This window comes from Sorex araneus, chromosome 6, assembly GCF_027595985.1.
Source record: "Sorex araneus isolate mSorAra2 chromosome 6, mSorAra2.pri, whole genome shotgun sequence".
Lineage (NCBI taxonomy): Eukaryota > Metazoa > Chordata > Mammalia > Eulipotyphla > Soricidae > Sorex > Sorex araneus.
The window spans coordinates 53613739-53639385 of NC_073307.1; the positions used below are offsets into that span (position 1 = coordinate 53613739).

Here is a 25647-nt window from a genome sequence, read left to right on the forward strand (position 1 = left end):
GAAGAAATAGTACGTGTGCTTGTAAGCCACGTGTTTGCTTTGGGGCCACATGCAGCACTGCTAAGGGGTCACTCCTGGCTCTGCCCTCAGGAGTCGCCCCTGACTGTGCTCTGGGGACCCTCTGGGGTGCTGGGATTGAGCCTGGGTCGGCCGCAGTGCGAGGCAAGCGCCCTTCCTGCTGCAGGACTTCTTCAGCCCCTCAGGCGAGAAGGCTTTTGTTGACTGACTTGCTTAGAAGGATGTGAGGGGAGAGAAAAGGAGGAAACGCTTGTCCAAGAGAAAACGCGGCTCCCGCAGGGTGGACACAGCCGAGAGACTAGGGCCAGGTCACTGAGACCCCGCCCTGTGAGCCAGACACGTGCCGGCACCGCAGGCCAGGAGCGAGCGGAAACATCCTCCTTGTCAGCAGCCTGTTTGGGGCCACACCTGCCTGTGCTCAGGGCTCACTCCTGCCTCTGTGCTCAGGGCTGACTCCTGGCTCTGTGCTCAGGGCTGACTCCTGGCTCTGTGCTCAGGGCTGACTCCTGGCTCTGTGCTCAGGGCTCACTCCTGGCTCTGTGCTCAGGGCTCACTCCTGGCTCTGTGCTCGGGGCTCACTCCTGCCTCTGTGCTCGGGGCTCACTCCTGCCTCTGTGCTCGGGGCTCACTCCTGCCTCTGTGCTCGGGGCTCACTCCTGCCTCTGTGCTCGGGGCTCACTCCTGCCTCTGTGCTCGGGGCTGACTCCTGCCTCTGTGCTCGGGGCTCACTCCTGCCTCTGTGCTCGGGGCTCACTCCTGCCTCTGTGCTCGGGGCTCACTCCTGCCTCTGTGCTCGGGGCTCACTCCTGCCTCTGTGCTCGGGGCTCACTCCTGCCTCTGTGCTCGGGGCTCACTCCTGCCTCTGTGCTCGGGGCTCACTCCTGCCTCAGTGCTCGGGGCGCACTCCTGCCAGGGCTCAGGGAAGCATACGGGGTGCCGGGGATCAAACTGGGCTGGCTGCGTGCAGGGCCAGCACCTGTTTCAGTCTAGCTCCAGCCCTTAGAGATGGGGTCTTGGTTAGGGACTGAACTCGGGTCCCTGCCCTGCAAGGCTGTGCCCCACCCTCAGTACCTGTCTCTCCCCCTCTCTCTGTCTCTCTCTCCCTCTCTTCCCCCAACCCCTCTCCCTGTGTTTGTTTCTCTCCCTCTGTCTCTGTCTCTCTCTCTCTGACTCTGTATATCTCTTTCTCTCTGTCTCTTCCTCTTTCTCTGTCTCTCTCTCCCTCTCTTCCCTCCACCCCTCTCCCTCTCTCCCCTTCTCTGTTTGTTTCTCTCCCTCTCTCTCTTTCTCTGCCTCTCTCCCTCCCTCTCTCCCTTTCTCCCCCTCTCTGTTTGTTTCTCTCCCTCTCTGTCTCTGTCTCTCTCCCTCTCTCTGTCTCTCTGCCTCTCTCCCTCTCTCTCTCCCTTTCTCTCTGTCTCTCCCCTCTCTCTTTGTCTCTCTCTTTCTGTCTCTGTCTCTCCCTCTTTCTCCATCTTTGTCTCTATCTGTCTGTCTCTTTTTGTCTCTCTCCGTCTCTTCCCCCCACCCCTCTCCCTCTCACCCCCTCTCTGTCTCTCTCGCTCTCTCTCCCTCTCACCCCCTTTCTTTCTCTGTCTCTCTCCCTCTCTCCCCTTCTCTGTCTCTCTCCCTCTCTGTCTCTGTCTCTCTCTCCCTCTCTGTCTCTGTCTCTCTTTCTCTCTGTCTCTCTCTGTCTCTGTCTGTCTGTCTCTCTCTCTCCATGTCTGTCTCTCTGTCTCTGTCTCTGTCTGTCTGTCTATCTCTCTCTTTCTCCCTGTCTGTCTCTCTGTCTCTCTCTCCCACCCCTCCCCACGTCCCTCCGCACACCCTCACCTGCCGCCCCTGCAGCCTGTGCCCTGGAGTTTCCGGCCTTCCTCAGCGAGTCTCTGGAGGTCCTTTGTCTGAACGACAACCAGCTGGACGCCGTGCCTGCCTCGGTCTGCCAGCTCCGGAGCTTATCCGAACTGTACTTGGGCAAGTGAGTCTCCAGCCCCGAAAAGCAGACTGCAGGGGGCGGCAGCGGAACCTTCCAGACTCGGCTTCCTGCAGGGGAGCAGGAGGGGAAGGGGGATTGGGGGCTGGGGTCGCCATCCCGGCCCTTGCCCTGAGCCCCTGAGCCCCAGCCGACCCGCGCCTTGCCGGGGCGGGGGATTCCAGACTCTGGCAGACGATGAGTTCGGTTCTGCTTACATCCCCTTCTCACCGCTGCTCAGGACCACGCGGTGCCGGGGGTCCAGGACCCCCAGACGCCATGATGCTGGTCGCTAAGGAAGTGACAGTGGGCAGGGGGCTGGGCGAGGCCGGCTCGAGCCTGGGGCACAGTGGGACGGGGGACCCAGAGGCCTGGGCTCAGCATTCGGGTGGGGGGGCGGGCAGGCCCGGGCGAGGGGCCCTGAGTGTCTCCGGGGTGCATGCCAGTAACCCAGGCCTCCGAGATCTCCCCTTCGAGCTTGGGCAGCTCAGCAACCTCTGGCAGCTGGACATCGAGGAGCTGACCATCAGCAACGTGCCCGCGGACATCCAGAAGGAAGGTAGGTCTTCGGGTCAGCCTGGTACACAGGGAGGGGCTCTGTCGCCATGGTTGGGAGCGTTTACCCCAAAGCGAGTGATGAACACTGGGAGGGGGAAGGGGGCACGTGGGGCTGAAGCCCCATCAGGAATTCTGGTCCAACTTTGGACGGTCCCCAGAACTCGGCTATTGATGGCCTGACCACCAGCATCACCGTCAGGAACACGGGATGACATGTCACATGACCTGTGACATGTGCCAGTCACGTGGCATGTACATGACGTGTGATCACGTGGTGCTCTATGACATTTGGGCATGTGCTTACGTGACACGTGATCCTAGGGTGTTACCACGACCTTCACAGTTACGTGATGCATGACAGATAGCAAATGATCTTCACGGAATACTTGCCTGACATGTGATGTTCATGTGATCATATGACATATGAGATGATACTCGCATAGTAATGACATCCACGTGATAATCACATGACACGTTGTACGTGGTTATTCGCAGTTGTGACACTGGGTTCCGCCTGTTTCTGTCTGAACAGAGTGTGGCATGGGGGGGTCACAGATCTAACGTGGTGGCATGAGACAGGACAGGAGGGCTTGGGGGTGCCCGTCACGGTCACTTCCCCAGCCTACCAGGACCTTCAGCTTCGTGGTACATTTGCAGCCTCCACCCCCACCCCCAGCTTCCCGACTTCTGGTTCTCACATTCTTTCAAATTGTCACACACATCCAGAAAGGTTTCCAGTGTTGTGAGGATAAAAACCAACAAAGAAAAAGAATAAAAGAAGAAAAAAAAAAAAAAAAAAAAAAAAAAAAAAAAAAAAACCAACAAAGAAGCGGACCCTCCCCCAGTTCTTTTTTTTTTCTAAAGAATTTTATTTTATTGAATCACCATGTGGAAAATTACAATGCTTTCAGGCTTAAGTCTCAGTTATACAATGCTGAAACAACCATCCCTTCACCAGTGCCCATATCCCACCACCAAAACAAAAGAAAAACAGCACACCTCCCATCCCGCCCCCTCGCCCCCCCCATGTAGCTGATAAATTTCACTTTAATTTCTATTTACTATGTTTACATTCAATATTTCAACACATACCTCACTATTATTGTTAGGAGTACCCCACTAGTCAGACCAGTTGTGAAGAGATATGAGGTTGCGTGGCCACAGTAGTGGCCGCGCGGTTTTGGATTTCTGTACTTTAGCAACTAAGTCCAGGGAGATTTCTTCCAGGTATTGGATCATTGCAAGCTTGTAAACCCCATCTGTGGTTGTCATAATATGGCAGTCACCACGCCCTTCACCCCTGGCAAGGAAGAGGGGAGAGAGAGAAATACCTTTCCCCTCCAGGGCGGGCATGGGGCCTCGGCTTAGTTCTCAGTCTGGAGACATTCTGCGAGGAGCTGCCCATGCCGAAAAATTTAGCTGGCGTCTGAAGTCACGCTTGTACAGCTGCGGAGAGGCCACACACATGTGCGGCCCCCGGGATCACATCTTGGCGGCGGGAGGGGCCGGTGCCACCCACCTTCCCAAGAGCACCCTCGCGTCCTATTGCTGCAGTCGTAAATCCCATCTGTGGTCCTCATAATATGGCGGTCACCACGCCCTTCACCCCTGGCAAGGAAGAGGCGAGAGAGAGAAATACCTTTCCCCTCCTGCCTCCCCCCAGTTCTCACGGGGTGACCTCGGCCCTACCAGCATCAAGGGCGTGGTCTGGGGGTCCGTGACTGTCAGGACCTTCCCTCCGCTGGACCCCACCCTGAGGAGCGGGTCCTGTCGGGGTGTGGCCGCCGGCTGCAGCCTGTCCCCCCCTCACCACCCCCGTGTCCCCAGGCCCCAAGGCCGTGCTGTCCTTCCTGCGGGCACAGCTGCGGAAAGCCGAGAGGTGCAAACTGGTCAAGATGGTCATCGTGGGGCCGCCACGCCAGGGCAAGTCCACCCTCCTGGAGATCCTGCAGACCGGCAGGGCCCCTCCCGCGGTGCCCAGCGAGGCCACCATCAGGACCACCAAGTGGGAGCTGCAGAGGCCTGCGGGCTCCAAAGCCAAGGTCAGAGCCGGTGCCCGGCCAGGACCCGCACCCTCCCCCGGCAGGCCGGCGGTTTCTCAGCGGGGGGGGGGGGGTGCCAGGGAGGGTCTGAATCCCGGGGTGCTGGCAGCGGTCACTGTGCCTGTCTCAAGCCTCCCGCCATGGCCAGGTGGAGGTCGGGTCGAGGGGTGCGTCCTCGTGTCGGCCCGGTTCCCCCATCTGCAGCACTGACCAAGGCCCCCCGAGACCCCACAGACACCGCTGCGTACAGGAGCCCCCCGGAGGGCCCGCATCTGCTCCGTGGCTGGCAGCGGAGCCCCCAGACGCCACCCCGGGCTGAGGGGCTCCAGTCCCGCGCTCACCTGCCTCCCTGCCCCGGCCCTGTTCGAGCAGGTGGAGTCGGTGGAGTTCAGCGTGTGGGACGTGGGGGGCCCGGCCAGCATGGCCATCGTCAACCAGTGCTGCTTCACCGACAAGGCGCTCTACGTGGTGGTCTGGAACCTGGCGCTGGGCGAGGAGGCCGTGGCCAGCCTGCAGTTCTGGCTGCTGAACATCGAGGTGAGGACCCCCTCGTCCCGCCCCCCACCGGCCCCCAGTGGAGGGGAGGGCTGCCCACACCCTCCATGTCCTGCCCACACCGCCCCCCGCCCACCAGCCCTGTGGTACGGGGGACGGAACCCGGGGGGCCCTCATGCAAGGACACGTGCCCTGCCGTGTCCCTCAGGCAGGGAAATCGCCGGAGAGAAAAGTTGGGATGGGAGCCAAGGGGCACGTTCATCGGGGCCCTTAGAGTCATAGGCACAGTTAGGCCCTTAGAATCCTTGTCTGCTGCATGTCTGCGCCGTGCAGTCCACTCAGGGGGTCAGCGGGCGGAGGATGGTTCCGTGCCCTGTCCCCAAGGTGATGCGGGTCTCAGCGCGCGCTGATGTGCAAGGGACTGGTGGGCCAGCGGGGAGGGCAGTTGCCTTACACAGCCCACCGGGATTCAACCCCTGGCACCCTATAAGGTCCCCTGAGTCCCACCAGGAGTGAGCCCTGAGCACAGAGCCAGGAGTCAGCCCTGAGCATCACTGGGTGCGGCCCCCAAGCCAAACAATAACAACAACGAAAATAAATAAAACTATCGATAATATCGAACCCCACCCCGCGCCCCGTGCACCCAAAGAACTCTGGGGGCAGCAGCCCAGAAGCAGGCACGTGGGCAGCGCAGGGCGGGGTGTCCGGCGGGCACGTGGGCGGCGCGGCGCGGGGTGTCCGGCGGGCACGTGGGCAGCGCCAGGCGGGGCCTTCTCCCTCGCAGGCCAAGGCGCCCAACGCGGTGGTGCTGGTGGTGGGGACGCACCTGGACCTGATCGAGACCAAGTTCCGCGTGGAGCGGATCGCGACCCTGCGCGCCTACGTGCTGGCCATCTGCCGCTCGCCCTCGGGCTCCCGCGCCACCGGCTTCCCCGACATCACCTGCAAACACCTGCAGTGAGTGTCCGCGACCCCGGGGCCGCCAGCAGAGGGCGCCGCAGAGGAGGGGCGCCCGGCCCCTGTGGTCTGCTGGGCCGCCCTTGCACCCCCTCTCAGAGCCAGAGCAGCCCACGAGGGTGACTCGGGGCTCCCAGGTCCCAGCAGTGACCGGGTGCAGGGGCTCGGGCTTGACCCCAGCTAGCGGCCGCAACTCCCCAGGCTGTGCCTGCCCGCTCCTGACCGTGGGCTCCGAGGCCAGGCCTGCTGGGGAGGGGCCATGTCCACCCGCTTGCCCCTGGCTGGGGGGACAGGCTGATGGGGCTTTAGAGAGCCCTGCTGGGTCTTCCTCACGGTGGGCCCTGGCGTCTGTGCAAACTTGGCCCGCCGCCTCGCTCCCGGGGCTGTGCACTGGCCACACTGGGGGACAGGCTAGAGTGCCTGCACCCACACTCTGGACCCCTCGCAGGGGGCTGGGGGTGCAGGCGCGAATCCGTGGGGGCCCCGAGTGCAGGAGGCGTGGCCAGGGGCCTCAGCGGTTCTTCTCCGCCCAGCGAGGTCTCCTGCAAGACCCTGGAGGGCCAGGACGGGCTGCGGCGGCTCATCTTCCAGGTCACCTGCGGCATGAAGGACGTGGGCAGCCCCGTCGGCAGCCAGCGGCTGGTCGGGAGGCTGGTGGGTCCCCACGGTGCTGCCTGAGCCCCAGGAAATTCGGCACTCCTGGGTCTGCCCTCCCTGGTGGCAGCTGCGGGGGGGAGGGGGAGGGCAAGGGGGACTGGTTCTCGCTCAGGCCTGGGAGGGGCAAGCGGGCACTGGCCTGCTCCTTCCTGATCCCCCCCACATCCCCTGCCTGGCCCCAGCGGGACCCTGCTATTCCCACCTGCCCCCTCCAGCCCACTCGCCCCCTCCTGTTCACCCACTTGCCCCACCTGCCCCCACCTGCTCCCACCTGCTCTCACCTGTCCCCCGCCTGTCTCTAGATCCCCAGGAGCTACCTGAGCCTGCAGGAGGCCATCCTGGCAGAGCAGCAGCGCCGCCACCTGGAGGACGATGTGCAGTACCTGACGGACCGGCAGCTGGAACAGCTGGTGGAGCAGACGCCCGACAACGACATCCAAGATTACGAGGACCTGCAGTCTGGTAGGTGGCCAGCAGGGGGCGGCACAGGGCCAGGGCTCAGCACGGTTCTTCTACCTTGGTGATGCTGAGCTTATGGAAACATGCCCCACCACCACCCCCCACCCCGCCACTTCCCTGCTTTGCTTCCCCAGCAACCCTGCACCCCCTTTTTATTTTATTTATTCATTTATTTATTTATTTATTTTGCTTTTTGGGTCACACCTGGCGATGCACAGGGGTTACTCCTGGCTCTGCACTCAGGAATTACCCCTGGCCATGCTCAGGGGACCATATGGGATGCTGGGATTTGAACCCGGGTCAGCCGCGTGCAAGGCAAACGCCCTACCCGCTGTGCTATCTCTCCAGCCCCACCCCCTTTTTATTGAGACAGAAACACATTGAGACACTCTTGCCTGAGCAAGCTGGGCCCCCCGCCCCCCGTACACGGAGCTGTGGCTCTCAAAGGAAATGCAGTTGGTTGGTGGGGTTGGGTTGGTTCTGGTTGGTTCTGGTCCGGGGTCACGCCTGGCGGGGCTCAGAGCTTACCCCTCTCTGCACTCAGGACTCACTCCTGCGGTGCCGGGGACCCTGTGCGCCTCTCCTGTGTGCCTCTCCGTGCTTTCCTCTCCTGTGCACCCCCGGCAGCCTCCCTGTGCTGATAAACTGACACGCTGTGGGTGGGCGGCCAGGGTGAGGCGTGGCACGGGCGCTTAGCGGCGGCTTTGGGTGCCAGGGGCTCGGAAGCCCCGGATGCAAACAGTGGGGCCGAGCCAGCCCTTTGCGCAGCCGGTGAGCCGGTCCCCGGCCGTGTGTCCCCACCAAGGTGTACCTGGTGCTCGGGGGGAGAGCAGGACTCAGAGAGAGCGAGCACCCGGAACTCGAGGTGGTGGTGGGCGTGTCATGGCCTTGCGGCTGCCCCCAATCCCCCAAGCGTGGCCCCCGAGGCCCCCGAGCCGGGGGCTGAGCACTCCCCCCCACCCTCCCGGGCAGCCATCAACTTCCTCATCGAGACGGGCACGCTGCTGCACTTCCCCGACACCAGCCACGGCCTGTGCAGCCTCTACTTCCTGGACCCCGTCTGGCTGTCCGAGTGCCTGCAGCGCATCTTCCAGATGAGGGGCTCGCGCTCCGTGGCCAAGAACGGGGTGATCCGCGCCGAGGACCTCCGGCTGCTGCTGGCCGGAACCGGCTTCACCCAGCAGACGGAGGAGCAGTACTTCCAGTTCCTGGCCAAGTTCGAGATCGCCCTGCCCGTGGCCAATGACAGGTGAGGCCGTGCGGGCAGCCCCCGGGGGCAGGCGGGGGCGAGACCCTCCGGCTCACCGCCGCCCCGGGTCCGCCCCAGCTACCTCCTGCCGCATCTCCTTCCGTCCAAGCCGGGCTTGGACACCCACAGCCTGCAGCGCCCCTCGGACAACACCATCCAGCGGGTCTTCAAGATGAGCTTCGTGCCCGTGGGCTTCTGGCAGAGGTTCATCGCCCGCATGCTCATCAGCCTGGCCGAGATGGACCTGCAGGTAGCTGGGCCTGTGCTGTGGGCGGCGGCCAGCGGCGGGGTGGGCACCTACCAATGTGCCCCCCGCGCCCAGGTGCCCTTTGCCCTTCAGCCGACACAGGGATGGGAGCAGGGAGGTGTTCGCCTTGCACGCAGCCAACCTGGGTTCGGCTCCCCGCATTCCAGACAGCCACCCGAGGACACCAGGAGTGATCCCTGAGCACAGAGCTAGGAGTTACCCCTGGGCACCGCCGTGAGCGGTCTCGGAAACAGAAATGTCAGCTGCTCACGGCCAGGCAGCAAGCAGGGCAGCTGCCCCAGGCTGGCAGAGCCCTTCGGTTTGGTTTCGGGCCCACACTGTGTGGTACTCAAGGCTGACTCCTGGCTCTGTGTTCAGGGGGCAGTCCTGGAGGTGCTTGGGGAATTTGGGGGGGAGGGGAGGCTGGGGACCCTGTGCAATGTCGGAACTGAACCAGAGCTGGCTGCGTGCAGGGCCAGCACCTCAGCCCTGCGCTGTCTCGGTGCTCCCCGCTTTCGTTCCCTAAAGCTTCTGGGATTGGCTCCACTTGTCCAGACATGCTTGAGAAGTGGGGTCTCTGGGCCTCCTGGCCCCTCTAGGGAGGACGCCCCACCCCAGTAACAGGCCCGTATGGATGTACAAAGCAAAGCAATTCTTTGCTCTCCACTTTTTATTGCAATGCTAAAAAAAAAAAAAAAAAGCCCTGAATGCCAGGATCTAGCGGTCTGTACTCAGACGGGTGCTCCGTCACTGCCCTCCTGCCACTTTCCAAGTGGGGGGTCCCAGGGGCAGCGGGGGCTCGGACCCGGGGCCCTGCCGTGCCTTGGAGCAGAGGACAATCCCGCTGAAGTCCGGGTGTGAGTGGGGACTGGGGGTCAGGCTCAACGCCAGTGCAGCCAGCAGCTGCTGGCCGTCCCCACACAGGAAATCAGCCGAGGGAAGCCACGAAGCCAAAGCTCACATCTCGGAGCGTCCCTGCCATGCCCAGTGACTCGAGAGACAGAGCGCTTCGGAAAGCGCCTCCTCCAGCTGTGTCTAGAACAGAGCGAGGGGGCATCCCTGCCCAGAACCCAGCGAGGGGGCGAGTCCTCCAGCCCTGCCTGGCCAGCTAAGAATTCTGTGTTCAGGGGCCAGAGCAATAGGACAGCAGAGAGAGTGTGTTTGTCTTGCACGCGGCAGACCCGGGTTCGATTCCCCAGCATGCCATAGGGTCCCCTGAACACCGCCAGAAGTGATTCCTGAGAGCAGAGGCAGGAGTCAGCCCTGAGCATCGCCGGGCATGACCCAAAAAGTTTTAAAAAAAAAGATCTGTGTCCAGAGAGATTGCCCAGAGAGACAGGACAGCAGGGATGCTCTTTACTTTGCGTGCAGACGGCCTGCATTTGGATTCCTGGGACCCCTGGTGGTCCCCGAGCCCGAGCGGGAGTGACCTCTGAGCACAGAGCCCAGAGTTAGCCCTGAGCACGGCCGGGTGTGGCCCCAAGCACAGAACAAAGAAGCGTGAGCGTCAGTTCTCGGCTGTGGGAGGTGACGCTGGATGAGCCCTCTGGTCTCGGCGGCTCTATAAACACATGCCCAGATGGGAAAGTTCTGGAAGGGAGCAGCTTCGCCATCACTCGGTGCTGACGCCAGGGACGTCTCTCCTCTTTCATTTGTCTGTTTCCCACATTTTTCCTCACAGACGCTTTGGCCTATGAAACCCGGGCGGGGAGGATTTTCCAGAGGAAAGCCCATTGCATGCACTGGGTGGGGGTAACGTGTTCGCTGGGGCTGGGGAGGGCCTCGCGGGGTGGGGGTGGGGCGGGGAGGGCCCAGGCCTCTCTCACAGCCCCGCGGGGACCCCTAGCAGAGCTCTGCTCCATCCCCGCAGCTTTTTGAGAACAAGAAGAACACGAAGAGCAGACACCGGAAAGTCATCTACAGCTTCACGGGCAGCCAGAGGAACCGCTGCAGCACCTTCCGCGTGAAACGGAACCAGACCATCTACTGGCAGGAGGGGCTCCTAGTCACCTTCGATGGGGGTTACCTCAGGTGGGATGGCACCCCTCCACCCTGGGCCCCGGAGGCTGTCCTCACACTTGTGACCTACCCCCAGAATGTTCTAGAAGCCCCCAGAATGTTCCAGAAACCCCCAGAACATTCTAGTTTTCCCTTGCAGTAAACAACAGTTTCAGGAGGGTTTGCTGACCCCAGTTCAGGACTTAGGGATGTGGGCAACCATGGAACTCAGGGGTGAGAGTCCCATAGCTACATAGACCCCCTCAGGTCACAGGGTGCACTTGTTTAGGCCTATGGGAACACTTGGGGATCCCTGGCTGACCCCACATACCAAACACATAGCTCGCTTCTGCCATGGGGTACTCCCAAATAGTACTCAGGAAACCTGGGGCTGCTCCCAGCCAACCAGGCGAGCCAGTGGCACCAAGACTCCTTCCCATGGTACTCGAGCGGGTCCATACAGTGCTGGAGATAGAACGTGGGGCCCCGTGCATGTGAGCAAGGGGTGCTCCCCACCCCTAAACGGCCTCGCTGCTCCCTCCTATTTTATTTTATTTTATATTTTTGCTTTTTGGGTCACACCTGGCAATGCACAGGGGTTACTCCTGGCTCTGCACTCAGGAATCACCCCTGGCAGTGCTCAGAGGACCATATGGGATGCTGGGAATTGAACCCGGGTTGGCCGCGTGCAAGGCAAACGCCCTACCCGCTGTGCTATCGTTCCAGTCCCTCTCCTCCTATTTTAATCTGGGGGAAATGGTCTGATTTTTAGATTTTTATTTTGGGGCCCACACCCGGTGATGCTCAGGGCTTCCTGGTAGGGCTCGGGACTCTGTAGTGCTGGGAATTGAACCCAAGTTGTCCCGTGTGCGAGGCAGTCTCCCTCCCCGCTGTCCTTTCTCTCCGCCCACCTGAACTGCACGCTGCTCTCAGCTTGACAGTGAGATTTCCAGGGCCGGGGAGGTCGGGCAGGGCTGAAGGCACTCACCTAGCTCGCAGCCACCCCTGGGCTGGCATGAGGACCTGGCATGCAGGAGACCTGGGTGTGGTCCCTGACACGGTATGGCACAGTCGCCAGGTCAGCGCCAGGGAAGACCACCCCCCATCCCTGCTAGTGGTGGCCCAAAACTCTCCCCCCAGACACCGTCAGAGATGGCCATGACCTCAGCTCTGCGAGCAGGGGAGGGCGGGGCTAGCGGAGCTGCCCCTAGGGGCCTGGCCGCTCCCCTAGGGTCTCCAAAGCTCCCAGTGGCCAGCGGCAGCTGAGGGCCCCGCACCCAAGGGCAGCCCAGAGACACACCCAGGACCGGCTGCACTGCCCGTGAGACCCAGCCCGGTGCATCTCCCCGCGCGGGGGCACCGGCACCAGCAGGACACCCTCTGCCCCCAGCGTGGAGTCCTCGGATGTGAACTGGAAGAGGAAGAAGAGCGGCGGCATCAAGGTCATGTGTCAGTCGGACGTGAGGGACTTCTCGGCCATGGCCTTCATCACTGACCACATCAACTCGCTCATTGACCAGTGGTTCCCCAGTATGGAGTGGGCACTTGCCCCCAAATTCTCAGGGCTGCTTGGGGGCTGGGGGTGCCCACCAAGCTCCGTGCCAGGGACAGCCAAGGGCTCCGTGTGGTGGGGAAGTGCTTTGGGGTGTCCGTCTGGGCTTGCCCTCTTGACCACCCGCAGCGTAGGGGCCAGAGAAGAGCTTGTGACCCCCATTTGGTCCGAGAACCGCCCCGTCCATGTGTGGACCACACCCAGCCTTGTTCGCACTGAGAGGGCAGAGCTGTTGGGGTTCAGGGAGCCCCACATGGCCAGATGGAAGCTGCCCAAATTCCCCCTTGTCCCTTCTGGCCTCCCACCACCCCCCAAGTCCTAGAAGCCCCCCCCACCCACGGCCCCTCTGCTCAGCCCCCGAGACCAGCAGCTCCCCTGACTGCTCCCCCAAAGAAGACAGGGTGTGGGGCCTCAGTTTGTTGAGGTGAGGAGTGGGGCAGGGAGAGGACCCCAAGGAAGGCGCCCACAGTGGGGGGTGTCTGAGTCTCACCACCAGCTGGCAAGCAGACCCCTGGGACACCCACGGACAGGAATGGCCCCCGACTCCCCCAGCCAGGGCACAGACCACCCAGCATCGCTGCCCTGCCCCCACCATGCACCCGGGGCCCCGTCTGCCCGAAGCCTGAAGCCCTGGGGTTGCGGGGTGCTGCCTGGCACCCGCCCACTCCCGCTCGGTCCCCCACAGCCCTGACGGCCACGGAGAGCGACGGGACACCCCTGATGGAGCAGTACGTGCCCTGCCCGGTGTGCGAGGGCGGCCGGGCGCAGAGAGCGGAGCCGGGCGGGAAGGAGGACGCGGTGCAGTACTTCGACATGGCCGACTGCGTGCTCACAGCCGCCCAGCACAGCGCCATCGCCTGCCCCCGGCACCCCGGCCAGCCCGTGCCCCTGCAGGAGCTGGTGCCCGAGCTCTTCATGACCGACTTCCCCGCCAGGTGTGCACCGCCGGCCGCGGGGCAGGTCCCCGTCCCCTGGGGGTGGAGACGCATCTGCCGGGGAAGGCACTCGGGGCGCTGGCCTGGCTTTGTTTTAGGGGGACGGTGCTTACAGGCTCAGTGAATACTCAAGGGCCCCCAAGTCGATGGTCCGAGGACGTGGCACTGCCCCAATCTGCAATGCCAGGGGCCCCCAGAGCCACACCCAGCGGTGTTTGAGGGTCAGCGGGGCTGCACCTGGGTGTGCACAGGGGACCGGGTCGGGCACAGGGGTGCTCCCCAACAACCCCCGAGCCATGCCCCAGCCCAGGCTCTCCACATTTTCCCAGCGCTGGGGTGGCCCTGGGCTGGCCGTCCCCCCACTTGCTCCCTCACAGAACCTGATTGCTCTTGACCGCCACCTTGAGGCAGGCCTGGGGACCCCGAAATCAGAGTCTGGGTTCTACCCCACTTCTAATCTGCCTGAAAGTGGGGTACTACTGGCCCTAACCCTCAGGACCCCCATCCCATAGTGGCGTAGGATGAAGGCTTCTGTTGTCGTGGAGACAGGGCTGTGATGCTGTGATCCAGCTTCCCTGGAAAGCATCTGGCATTGCTGATCACTGCGTCCTTAGGGTGCAAGTCTTCTTTGTCTTATTCTGGGGTTTGTTTTGGGGTCCACACCCAGTATGCTCCAGGGTAACTCAGGGATCACTCCCAGTGGTGCTCAGGGGACCATGGGAGGCCGGAGAGCAAACCCAGTTCAGTCAGATGCAAGGCAAGTGCCCTCCCTGCTGTACTATCCCTTGAATGGGGCTTTTTTTTTTCCCTATTGCAATTTAGAGTTTTTTTTTTCTTTTAAGACCACACTCAGCAGTGCTCAGAGCTTAGTGCTCAGAGAACTGAACCCAGACCTCAGCATACGAGGCTTGCCAGCGCCCTCAGCTGACTCCTCTGCACGCCAAGAGAGCACAGAGAAACTCAAACCTCAAACAGGGGTCATGGTCTGGCCTTGCATGTGGCCAAACCCTGTTCAATCCCCAGAAACCTGTATGGTCCCCAAGCATCTCCTGAGCTGACCGGAGTCAGCCCTGAGCACGTCCAGGCATGGCCCCCAAACCAAAAGATAACAAGCTCCCAGAGGTGGGGCCAGAGCAGTAGTGGGAGGGTGTTTGCTTTGCACACGGCCCACCCGGGTTCATCCCCAGCATCCCATAGGGTCCCCTGAGCACTGCCAGGAGTGATTCCTGAGTGCAGAACAGGGAGTAAACCCTCCCTGAGCATCACCGGTGTGACCCAAAGAGTAAAAATTAATTAATTTTTAAAAATAAAACACCAGACCTGCCTTATCTCTGCATCTACCTTCTGGAAGCTTCCCTGCACCAGGCAGTTCCGGTCATGGGCCCGCTTGACAGCGGAGGGGACGGAGGCCAGGGAAGTGGCATCACCCGCTGTGTCCTGACGCCCCGACCGTGCCCCCCGCAGGCTCTTCCTGGAGAACAGCGAGCTGGAGCACAGTGAGGACGAGGGCAGCGTGCTGGGCCAGGGCGGCAGCGGCACCGTCATCTACCGGGCCCGCTACCAAGGCCAGCCGGTGGCCGTGAAGCGCTTCCAGATCAAGAAGTTCAAGAACTTCGCCAACGCGCCTGCAGGTAAGCTGGGGCCCCGTGGGGCCTGAGGTCACCTGCAGGCAGGGCTGGGGGACGGGCTGCCCTGCTCTGGGCTGCCCCGGCATGGCATGGGCCAGGACAGGGCTGGGCCAGGCCAGGGGACAGCTTTTGACCATGACTCTGTTTTTGGTTCTGTTCCGGGACCACCCCTGGTGGTGCTCAGGGCCCACTCCTGGCTCGGCACTTGGGAGTCACTCCTGGTGGGGCTCAGGGGGCCCTGTGGAATGCCGGGGAGCGAACCACGACATGCAAGGCCAGCACCCTTCCGCTGTCCTACCACTCTGGCCCCTTGACCATGGTGCTCTTACCTGACGGGAGCCCCCGAGGGCCCTGGGAGCTTCTGACTGCCTCTGTGCCCACGAGGGCAAATGACAGCCACCCTCTTGGGGCTCAGGCTGGGGCGCCCTCACCTTTCCTAAGGGCCCGCTTAGGAAAGGGGGAATGCAGGTGAATGGGTGGGAGCAGCCTGGGGTGCCCTCACTCCCACCCCAGGCAGAAGGGGCGTCTCATGTCTGGGTGCACCCCCACCTCAATCCAGAGACTCTCCCAATGGGCTGGGGGACCCCAGATGCCCAGCCAGCTGCATACCCTGCCTCTGGGGCTCTCTCTGCCCCAGCACCAGAAGTTTCTTTGTTTGGGGCCACACCTGGCGATGCTCAGGACTCACTTCTGGCAAGGCTCTGGGGACCACATGAGATGCTGGGGATTGAGCCCCAGGTCACCTGCGTGCAAGACCAGCACCCTCCCCGCTGTCCTGTCAACACCCCCACCCCAATGCTTTTGAAGCATCTGAGAGACCCTCCAGGCCCTTCTCCACAGGGACCTGGAACTGCCCCCACCTGCATCCAGGCCGTCTCCCGCCTGAGAGGGCAAGGTGAGAGGGTGATCACTGCCGCCCGGAAGCTGGCCAACTGGAATAAACAGCCGTTGGGGGGGGGGGGGTTCCTGGTTCTGGCCCATGTGCTCTGTTACACCCAGATGTGCTGGTTCTGGCCCAGACCCTGCAATCAGATAGGAAGGGGGTGGGGAGCCAGGGGAATATTGGAGTGACCTGGCCAGGGTGCTGGGGATGTGCTTAGCAGACCTGTGGGGTGCGGCAGCCCCAATCCTGGAGGCACATTGAGGTTTGGGGCCCAATTCCAGGCCACCCTCTTGAGCCCCACCTTCTCGCCGACCTTGAAGTGAAAGCCTGGTTGGCACCGGAGATGTCTCCGTGACCCCAGACAGTCAGGCGGAGGCTCCGAGTTCCAGTCCCAGCGCCGCTCAGGGAGAAGGGTCCGGCAGGCAGGGGTGCGGGGCCGGCCGCGCCGTGCGGGCCCCGCGGCAGGGACGGCCGGATCCCGGTGCCCCCGCACGCCGGGCGCTGAGCCGGCCCGTGTCCCGCAGACACCGTGCTGCGGCACCTGCGCGCGGCCGACGCCATGAAGAACTTCTCCGAGTTCCGGCAGGAGGCCAGCACGCTGCACGCTCTGCAGCACCCCTGCATCGTGGCGCTCATCGGCATCAGCATCCACCCGCTCGGCTTCGCCCTGGAGCTCGCGCCGCTCGGCAGCCTCAACACCGTGCTGGCCGAGAACGCCAAGGGTAGGACTGCCGGCGCCTGCCGGGGCGAGGGGACACCGGGGCTGGACGGGACCAGAGAGCTTGACCAGCCAGGACTGCGGGGCGGGGCGGGGCCAGAGCCTCTGAGTGGGCGGGGCAGGCTGGGACGAGTGGGCGGGGCCAGAGACCAGGACCAGGCAGGGCTAGGCCTGAGATCAGTGGGCGGGGCCAGGACCGGTGGGCGGGGCAGGCCTGGCCAGGGGACAGGGGCCAAGGCTGGTGGGTGGGGCAAGGACTAGTGGGCAGAGCAGGTGTCTGCCGCCTCTGGACACTGCCACTGCTTGGAAGGCCCCCCTCCCCGCCAATAGAAAAACGGAAAGAAAGGCTTTTAGTTCGAGCATCCTGGAGAAGCTCCGGGACCATGCAGTCCGCGGTGGAGCTCAGGCCTCCTGTATGCTGAGCCTGTTGAGCTGGCTCTCCAACGCCAAGAAGCGGTATCAGGGCTGGAGCAAAAGCACAGCGGGTAGGGCGTTTTCCTTGCACGCGGCCAACCCGGGTTCGATTCCCAGCATCCCATATGATCCCCTGAGCACCGCCAGGGATAATTCCTGAGTGCAGAGCCAGGAGTAACCCCTGTGCATCGCCGGTGTGACCCGAAAAGAAAAAAAAAGAAGTGATATCAAAAGCAGTTCTTTCTCGGGGCTGTAGTATAGCGGGGAGCTTGCTTTGTATGCGGCTGACCCGGGTTCAATCCCCAGCATCCCAGATGGTCTCCCAAGCACCGCCAGGAGTGATTCCTGCATTCAGAGCCAGGAGTAAGCCCTGAGCATCATCACCAGGTGTGACCCAAAAAGGAAAAAGACAAAAAGCAATCCTTTCTCCCTCCAGGGAAGCAGTTGTATTTTTGGAGGAGGTTGATTCTCCCAAACAGTGCTCAGGAGACCCTGGGGCCTCTCCCTGATCACCCAGACCCTTGGCTCACAGCATGGGCCAGAACATGCCATGCTGTGGTGCTGGGGGTTATCTGAGGCATCCAGTAGGGCGCTGTAGCTTCCAGAGATGCACCCAGGATGCTCGGGGGACCATGTGATGTCAGAGATTTAACTAGTATTGGTCACATGCAAAGCTTGCACCTCACCTATCTTTCTTGCTTCACACACAGATATATATATGTACATATACATGTATATGTATATGTACATATATATATAATTTAGGGCCACACCCAGGAGTATTCAGGGCTTACTCCAGATTCTGTGCTCAGGGTTCACTCCTGATGGTGCTTGGGGAACCCTGTGTGGTGGGTGTTAGGGATTAAACCACGAAAAGCAAGGCCTTAGCCCTCTGGCTTCAGTATTTTTCTCTAAATGTAATCTTCCTTGCTTATACCTTGCAGCTCATCCCCTGTCCAGGTAGCTGTAGTCTGTGACAAGCCTCCAGGGACTCTGAATCTTCCTCTTTTAGACACCCATCCTCTGCCCTCCAGCCAGGACCCCCCAAGGAGTGGAATTATCATGCTAAGCATTCCTAGGCTGGATAATAGCTCAGATAAAGACTTTCCCTAACTGCCTCTGGCATCCAGCAAGGAGAATGCTGGGAGTGCCGAGGATGTGTTTGTAGAATATAAAGTATTTTGGGGAGAGGATGAGAGTCAGGAAGACAGAGGGAGGAACGATAACTCATGCAGGAAGCTTGGGTTCCACCCCTGGCACCACGTGGGCTGTCTCCCCAAGAACAGAGCCAAGAGTTGTCCCTAGGGCTGCGTGTAGGCCAAATTCAAAAAGGCAAAAGAAAAGAAAACAGGACCGGAGTGATAGGACACTAGGTAGGACATTTGCCGTGCACGCAGCTGACCCAAGTTTGATCCCGGGCTCCCCATGTGCTCCCCCAAGCCTGCTGGGAGTGATTCCTGAATGCAGAGCCAGGGGTACGCATGAACATCGCCAGGTGTAGCCCAAAACAACAATTTTTTTTTTAAATTTACATGTTATTGGCTGGAGTAGTAGGACAGCAGGGAAGGCGTTTGTCTTGCACAGGCCCCTCCCCGCTTTGGTCCCCCAGCACCTCTGAGTCTTGCCAAGAGTAATCCCTGAGCACAGAGCCTGGATAGCCTCTGGATACAGCGGGGTGTGGCCCCAAAACAAAACAGAAAGCTTAAAAAAAGAAAATGAAGGAAGAGAATGGTCAATCACCTTGGACACCGGATTTGTGTTTTTTTGTTTGAATTTTTTTTTTTTTTGCCCAGATTCTTCCTTCATGCCACTGGGGCACATGCTCACCCACAAAATCGCCTACCAGATCGTCTCCGGCTTGGCCTACCTGCACAAAAAAAACATCATTTTCTGTGACCTGAAGTCTGACAACATCCTGGTGTGGTCTCTGGACGTGGCCGAGCTGGTGAACATCAAGCTATCGGACTACGGCATCTCCAGACAGTCCTTCCACGAGGGCGCACTCGGCGTGGAGGGCACGCCCGGGTACCAGGCCCCCGAGATCCGCCCTCGAATCGTCTATGATGAGAAGGTGCCACCCCCACCTTCTCCCAGCTCTGCCAGGGGCCTTGGTGGAAACTGGAAGGGCACCTGTGGGCAGTGCCCAGGGTCGCTTCATCTGAGCTGCCCATCTGGACTCAGGACAGACTGCATGGGAGAAACGGGTCTGGACGTGGGTCCCAGCGCTGCCATGTAGAGGGGCAGGAGTGACCCATGGCCCTGGCTAGTTGAGGGTGCCCTGGGCCCCAGACCACTTCTTGGTAACCCCCCAGCCCCCTCAAAAAGGCCCAGAGAGGGCTGGAGAGATAGCACAGCGGGTAGGGCGTTTGCCTTGCACGCAGCCGACCCAGGTTCGAATCCCAGCATCCCATATGGTCCCCTGAGCATGACCAGGGGTAATTCCTGAGTGCAAAGCCAGGAGTAACCCCTGTGCATTGCCAGGTGTGACCCAAAAAGCAAAAAAAAAAAAAAGGCATGGAGGCTCAGAAATGTTTCAGGGACGGAGGGACAGAGGGAAGGACAGATGATGGATTAGCGGATGGGTGGACAGGAGGACAGAGAGATAATACACGGATGGATGGATGGATGGATGGATGGATGGATGGGATGGATGGATGAGGGATGATGGGCTAGCTGGGCTGCTGGGTGGGATGTGGGTGGGTTATTGGATGGGTGGAGGATAGAAAAATAATATGCAGTGGGATGGGTGGGTTACTGGTGGATGGAAGGGCGTGTGGTAGGGTGGATGGGTGGGTGGGTAAATGGGTGGACGATGGGTGGGTGAATGGGTTATTAGAAGCCAGATGGTTGTGGGAGAGGGGGCAGATGGGTGGATGAGCAGACGGGAGCGGTGGGTGGGTGGATGCATGAGGAGGAAATTTGGATGGTGATGGGATGAGCAGAGGGAGGGTGGGGAGGAGGGCGATGGATATGAGGCAGGCAGTGTCCCTGCTGGGCAGATGCACTGTCCCCTGACTCGCTGTCCCCCTCCAGGTGGACATGTTCTCCTACGGGATGGTCCTCTACGAGCTGTTGTCAGGTCAGCGGCCCGCGCTGGGCCACCATCAGCTTCAGATCGCCAAGAAGCTGGCCAAGGGCATCCGGCCGGCGCTGGGGCGGCCCGAGGAGGTGCAGAGCCAGCGGCTGCAGGCGCTCATGACCGAGTGCTGGGACACCAAGCCCAAGAAGGTACCCGGCTTCCGTCTGGCTCCGAGGCCGCGTGCCTTCTGATCCCTCGGTGCCTGGCCGGTGTGGCCCGGCCACCGCACCCAGCCCTGTCCCCTCTCCCGCAGCGCCCGCTGGCCCTGTCAGTGGTCAGCCAGATGAAGGATCCCACCTTCGCCACGTTCATGTACCAGCTGCCCTGCGGCAGGCAGACCGCCTTCTTCTGCTCCCCAAGCCAGGAGTACATGGTGGTCTTCTGGGATGGCAAGGAAGAGTCCAGGTGACCGCCCTCTGGGTCTGAGAGGGGTGGCCACGATGGGAGGGGTCAGCGGGACAGCAGGGAGCTCACTCAGAGGTTGATGTGGGGTGCACGCTGGGGAGAGGGGGTCACTCACCCAGTCCCATCCACGGCTCACCCCTCTGTCCAAAAGGCACATCTTTGGGTTTTACTTTAGATACATTTTTTATTTTGGAGGCCATGCCCAGGGATTACTCCTAGCTCTGCACTCGGGGCCCACAGCTCCGTCACGTGGATGCCAGCATCGTATTCCAGGAGCCTATGGCTCACGGGTCCCTTCCCTGTGCACCTGCCACGCCACGGGGCGGGGGCAGGGAGGGAGAGGGGCTGAGCTTCCGTCTCCTGCCATGGGATGCCCCAGATCACCTCCTGGCCCCATGAGGGGTCTGCCTGGGCAAGCTTGGAGGGTGGCCTGGGGCCTAGCATACACGAAGCCAGGCCCCCAGCCCTCACATGGCCCGAGCACTGTTTCAGGGCTGCAGGGCACGTACCACCCCCAGGCAGGGATGCTGGGCTCCGATGTTCTGCAGCACAAACCCATGAGGAGAGGCGAAAGAGGGGAGGGGAGAGCACGTGGGGGTGAGATGCCAGTGCCTGCCGGAGGGTCAGTCCAGAGCAGGACTGAAAACAGTAAGGAGGCCGAGGGCCAGACGAATCGGACAGCGGGGAGTTGGCCTTGCTCATGGCTGACCTGGTTTTGGTCCCCTGAGCTCGCCAGGAGTGATCCCTAAAACAAACTTAAAGAGGAACTGACTCCGACTGTGGCATCCAGAGACCCCCCAAGGCTATCCCTGGGGCACCCTCATGAAGGGGGCGGGCCCCCCAACCCTCCCTCGCCCACCGCCCCCTCGAACTCACCTCCCGCCGTGGCTGTCGCAGGAACTACACGGTGGCAAACACGGAGAAGGGGACCCTGGAGGTGCAGCGCATGAGCTGTGCGGGCATGAAGCTGAGCTGCCAGCTCAAGGTCCAGGCCTCGCTGTGGACGGCCACGGAGGTGGGCGCCGCCAGGGCCTCCCGGGGGTGGGCAGATGGTGGGAGCAAAAGTACGGGGGGTGGACGGGACCAGAGGGGTCAGAGAGACGCAGAAGCACCGATTCCAAACCCCGGCACCCCACAGGGTCCCCCGAGCCCCACCAAGAGCAAACCCTGAGTGCAGAGCTAGGACTGAGCCCTGAGCACCACAGAGTGTGCCTCCCCTAAACAAAAAATGAAAGAAAATCCCAGAATGCAGAAAGGCTGCCCCAGACCCCACTGCCGGTTTCCTCTGGGTTGGGGCGATTCATTCTCAAGGATTCTAGGAAGAACCCGGCCAGAAAGCAGGCGAGCACCTGCCGGCTCTGACTTCTGGGCGCTTACGGCGCCCCCTGTAGGAAGCCGTGGGCAGCACCCACCACTCACTCTGCTCTGCAGGACCAGAAAATCTACATCTATAGCCTGAAGGGCATGTGTCCTCTGAACACGCCCCAGCGCGCTCTGGACACCCCGGCCATTGTCACCTGCTTCCTGGCAGTGCCCGTGATCAAAAAGGTGAGGGGAACAAAGACTGTACAGGCGCTGACCATGCACGTGGCAGACCCGGGTTCGATCCCTGAGCACTGCCAGGAGTGATTCCTGAGTGCAGAGCCCCGGGAGTCAGCCCTGAGCATCGCCGGATGTGGTCCAAAAACAAAAACTTTGGAGCTGGAGCGATAGCACAGCAGATAGGGCGTTTGCCTTGTGCGCGGCCAACCCAGGTTCCAGTCCCAGCATCCCATCTGGTCCCCCGAGCACTGCCAGAATTCCGGAGTGCAAAGCCAGGAGAAACCCCTGTGCGCTTCCAGATGGGATGCCCCCCCCAAAAAAAAAAAGCGGATGAGGGCACTGGGGGGCTGATTCTCGCCCACGGCGGAGAGCAGAGAGGGGATTCGGAGAAGAGGATAATTGGGGCTACACCCTGGTGGACCCCCACAGCCTGGCATGGCCAGCCTTGGAGAGGTGGGACTCTGGGGTGTGCAAGAACCCGGTGACGGGGACGCGGGCGGGACCCTCCGGTGGCTGTGTCTGTCGGGATACTGTCCCAATGCTGTCGGGAGCCACCGGCTCAGACGCCCCACCTGCCCCCCCGCAGAATTCCTACCTGGTGCTGGCGGGCCTGGCGGACGGGCTCGTGGCCGTGTTCCCCGTGGCCCGCGGCGCCCCCCAGGACAACTGCTCCTACCTGTGCTCGCACACCGCCAACCGGGCCAAGTTTGGCATCGCCGACGACGACCCGCGGCAGAACCCCTACCCGGTGACGGCCATGGAGGTGGTCAACAGCGGCACTGAGGTGTGGTACAGCAATGGGCCCGGCCTGCTGGTGGTGGACTGCGCTGCCCTGGACATCCGCCAGCGGCTGGAGCCCTTCACCGCGCCCTCGGCCGTCGTGGCGCTGGCCTGCAGCTCCGAGTGCCGTGGAGAGGAGGTGGTCTGGTGCCTGGACGACAGGACCAACTGCCTGGTCATGTACCACGCCACCAGCTACCAGCTGTGCGCCCGCTACTTCTGCGGGGACCCCAGCCCGCTCAGGGACACGTTCCCCGTGCGCCCCCCGGGTGGCCCTGAGCAGCCCTGCAGCCCAGCCGCCAGGCCGCAGGGGCCGGAGGGGGAGCGCATGGCGGGCGTGAGCATCCTGTACAGCGAGGAGCGCGGCACGCAGATCCTCTGCCACCAGGACTCGCTCACCGACTACTGCTCCATGTCATCTTGTGCCTCGTCCCCTCCCCGCTGCACCCCCAGCTCCCCCTGCAGCCTGGCCAGCGGGGGCCTCCCAGAGGGGCTTCAGGAGCCCGTGGGCGGCTCGGACCGACCTGAACACGATCTGCTGCCAGTGGACGGGGAGGCGGTCAGCCAGCATCTGCAGGCCGCCCGGGTCCTGCCCGTGAAGGACCTCATCTGGGTGCCCAGGTCAGCTGCCCGCTGACCCCTTCCTGTGTGTGCCTGCGTGTGTGCTCTGGCCTGCTGCCCTGTTGCTTCCCGCAGGGCCTGTCTGGGGGGGGGGCGGGGACACGGCCAGCCATGCTTGCACAGGTCCTGGCTCTCACACACCCGTTTCCTAGGCGTGGGGGTGACATTCTCGTCATCAGCCTGGAGAAGGAGGCAGGGGGCCAGCGGGGCCGAGTCATTGCAGTCCTGAAAGCTCGGGAGCTGACCTCGTGTGGGTAAGACTGTGGGGACACCCGTGGGGTCTCCCGGGCTCTCAAGGACCCAGCGCAGCTGTGGTGGAAGTGGGGACGGGATAGGACCAGCTCTGGGATGACCTCCTGCCACACCAGGCGGGACCCCCACCCCAGGCCCAGCCATACAAGTGATCCTAGAGACGCAGCTGGGATTCACTGCCGGGCCCAGGCTGAGATTGTGGGTGCACCTGCGGCTGGGGAGACAGGCAGGGCTGCAGAGCCCGGAGCTGCCCACCTCAGGGTGCCTGCATGGCCTCCATGCCAGGCTGCAGGGCCCAGACAGGGCCCTGGGGGTGGGGGAGTGGTGGGGGAGCGTGACCGTGCGGGGATCAGGCTAAAGCACCCCAGCCTTCCCCCCAAAATGAGAGACGTTTGGGGCTTACTGACCTCAGTCTGTCTGCCACCCATCACTGCATAGCTGCCACAGAGTTTATTTCTTTTTCTTTTTCTTTCTTTTTCTTTTTTTTTTTGCTTTTTGGGTCACACCCGGCGATGCACTGGGGTTACTCCTGGTGGTGCTCAGGGGACCATATGGGATGCTGGGGATCGAACCCGGGTCGGCCGCATGCAAGGCAAACGCCCTACCCGCTATGCTATCGCTCCAGCCCACAGAGTTTATTTCTTAATTGTGCGGGTCTTAAAAACCAGGTGCATGGGGCTGAAGCGGGCAGAGCACTCGGCCTTGCACACAGCTGACCTGGGCTCATTCCCCAGCCTGTGTGCCTGCCCCCCACGCCCCGCTAGGGTAATCCCAGAGCACCACCAGGGGTGATCCCAGAAGGAAACAAACCCCAGAAAGGAACCTGGTGTGAAAGTCTGCAGAGAAACCTGTGAGCTGCAAAGTGTCCACTTAGCCCAGGGCCACTAGCGGGTCCAGAGTGTTTGGGGCATAGACACCAGACACGCAGTCCCGAGGCCCTGGTGGCCCTTCCCAGGAGGAGATCAGGCCTGGTGCTGTCCGCCCCGAAGGACAGGTGTCCCCTCAACCCTCCCTCTGCAGGGCGCTGGTGGACGCGGCCGTCGTGGCCAAGGACACGGTGGTGTGCGGCTTCCAGGACGAGAGCTCTGAGTGGATCCTGGCCGTCTGGAGAGGCTGGGGCAGCCGGGACTTTGCTATTTTCTACAGCTCCTATGAGGAGCTGGGCCGGCTGGAGGCGTGTCCCCGAAGGAGGAGGTGACTTCCGGGACCCCAGACCTACTCGCTGCTTAGCCCCTGCGTGAGGTTTGGGGTTCTCAGGGTGGATGCCCAGGATCCCCCCCACCCACTGCCCATTTGAAAACTGAGGGAGGGTGAGGGATGGCACCCTGGGCTGTGCCCGAGAGGCCCAGGTTCAAGCCCCAGCATCCCTGGACACCACAGACCAGCCCTGAGCACGGATGTCCCGGCAAAGCGGGGCCAGGCCTGACCCCCTCTGCCCTTCGCTCCCCGGGACAGGAATGGGGAGGGGGTCCCTCTCTGGGTTTGGGGGGAATCACACTAGCGGCCCCGCAGAGATCCGATGTCTCTGCTCCAGAGTCTGTGTCCGAGACTCCCAGGAGGAGAAACGCGGCCCAGGGGGCACAAAAGGGCTGGGCGCAGGCGCCCTGCCCCCGTGTCACATCCTTTCCTGGGTAAGGGGGAAAGGGAGACTCGGCTTGCGGGGAGCTGGAGCCGGGGCCCGTGTTGACGGCTCCGAGACAGTAAATGTGGGCGCAGACCCAGCTTGTTCGTTTGCAGCTCGTCCTCTTGCTGGTCACCCTGACAAGGGACGCTCCCCCACGCCTGTGAGCTCACGTGGCGAGGGGGTGGGGTGGGGTGGGGCAACAGCTAACAGACTCTGTCCGTCTGTCCGGACACGCTGGTGCCCACCTGGGCGGCACACCTGCACGTGTGAACTGGGGAGGGCGCTCACCCTGCGCACGGCGAACCCACTACCCTCAAGCCCTGCTGGGAGTGATCCCTGAGCACCTCTGGGTGTGGCCCTAAAACCAAAACAGTAATAAAAACGGGGCCCCTGGGTGGGGCAGCAGGAGATGGAGGGCCTCACACACACACACACACAGCCCAAGCGGTGACCGAGAGGGACCATCACACACACACACACACACAGCCCAAGCAGTGACCAAGAGGGACCATCACACACACACACACACACACGCACAGCCCAAGCAGTGACCAAGAGGGACCAT

General features: G+C 61.9%; 1 protein-coding gene across 1 annotated transcript in view; it reads left to right on the forward strand.

The window, feature by feature from the left end:
- The window catches only part of LRRK1 (leucine rich repeat kinase 1), a 63269-nt gene extending 38075 nt beyond the window's left edge, over positions 1-25194 (forward strand). The window contains exons 13-34 of the mRNA XM_055143256.1: positions 1864-1993; positions 2434-2546; positions 4373-4587; positions 4960-5124; positions 5867-6039; positions 6573-6693; positions 6999-7158; positions 8128-8404; positions 8483-8654; positions 10522-10682; positions 12040-12179; positions 12887-13136; positions 14601-14767; positions 16172-16369; positions 18573-18850; positions 19813-20007; positions 20112-20263; positions 21161-21278; positions 21695-21811; positions 22392-23206; positions 23359-23460; positions 24479-25194. Of these exons, the coding sequence (XP_054999231.1) occupies positions 1864-1993; positions 2434-2546; positions 4373-4587; positions 4960-5124; positions 5867-6039; positions 6573-6693; positions 6999-7158; positions 8128-8404; positions 8483-8654; positions 10522-10682; positions 12040-12179; positions 12887-13136; positions 14601-14767; positions 16172-16369; positions 18573-18850; positions 19813-20007; positions 20112-20263; positions 21161-21278; positions 21695-21811; positions 22392-23206; positions 23359-23460; positions 24479-24656 (4397 nt within the window). The 3' untranslated portion in view covers positions 24657-25194. The remainder of the gene's footprint in view (positions 1-1863; positions 1994-2433; positions 2547-4372; positions 4588-4959; positions 5125-5866; positions 6040-6572; positions 6694-6998; positions 7159-8127; positions 8405-8482; positions 8655-10521; positions 10683-12039; positions 12180-12886; positions 13137-14600; positions 14768-16171; positions 16370-18572; positions 18851-19812; positions 20008-20111; positions 20264-21160; positions 21279-21694; positions 21812-22391; positions 23207-23358; positions 23461-24478) is intronic.
- The last annotated feature ends 453 nt before the right edge of the window (positions 25195-25647 follow it).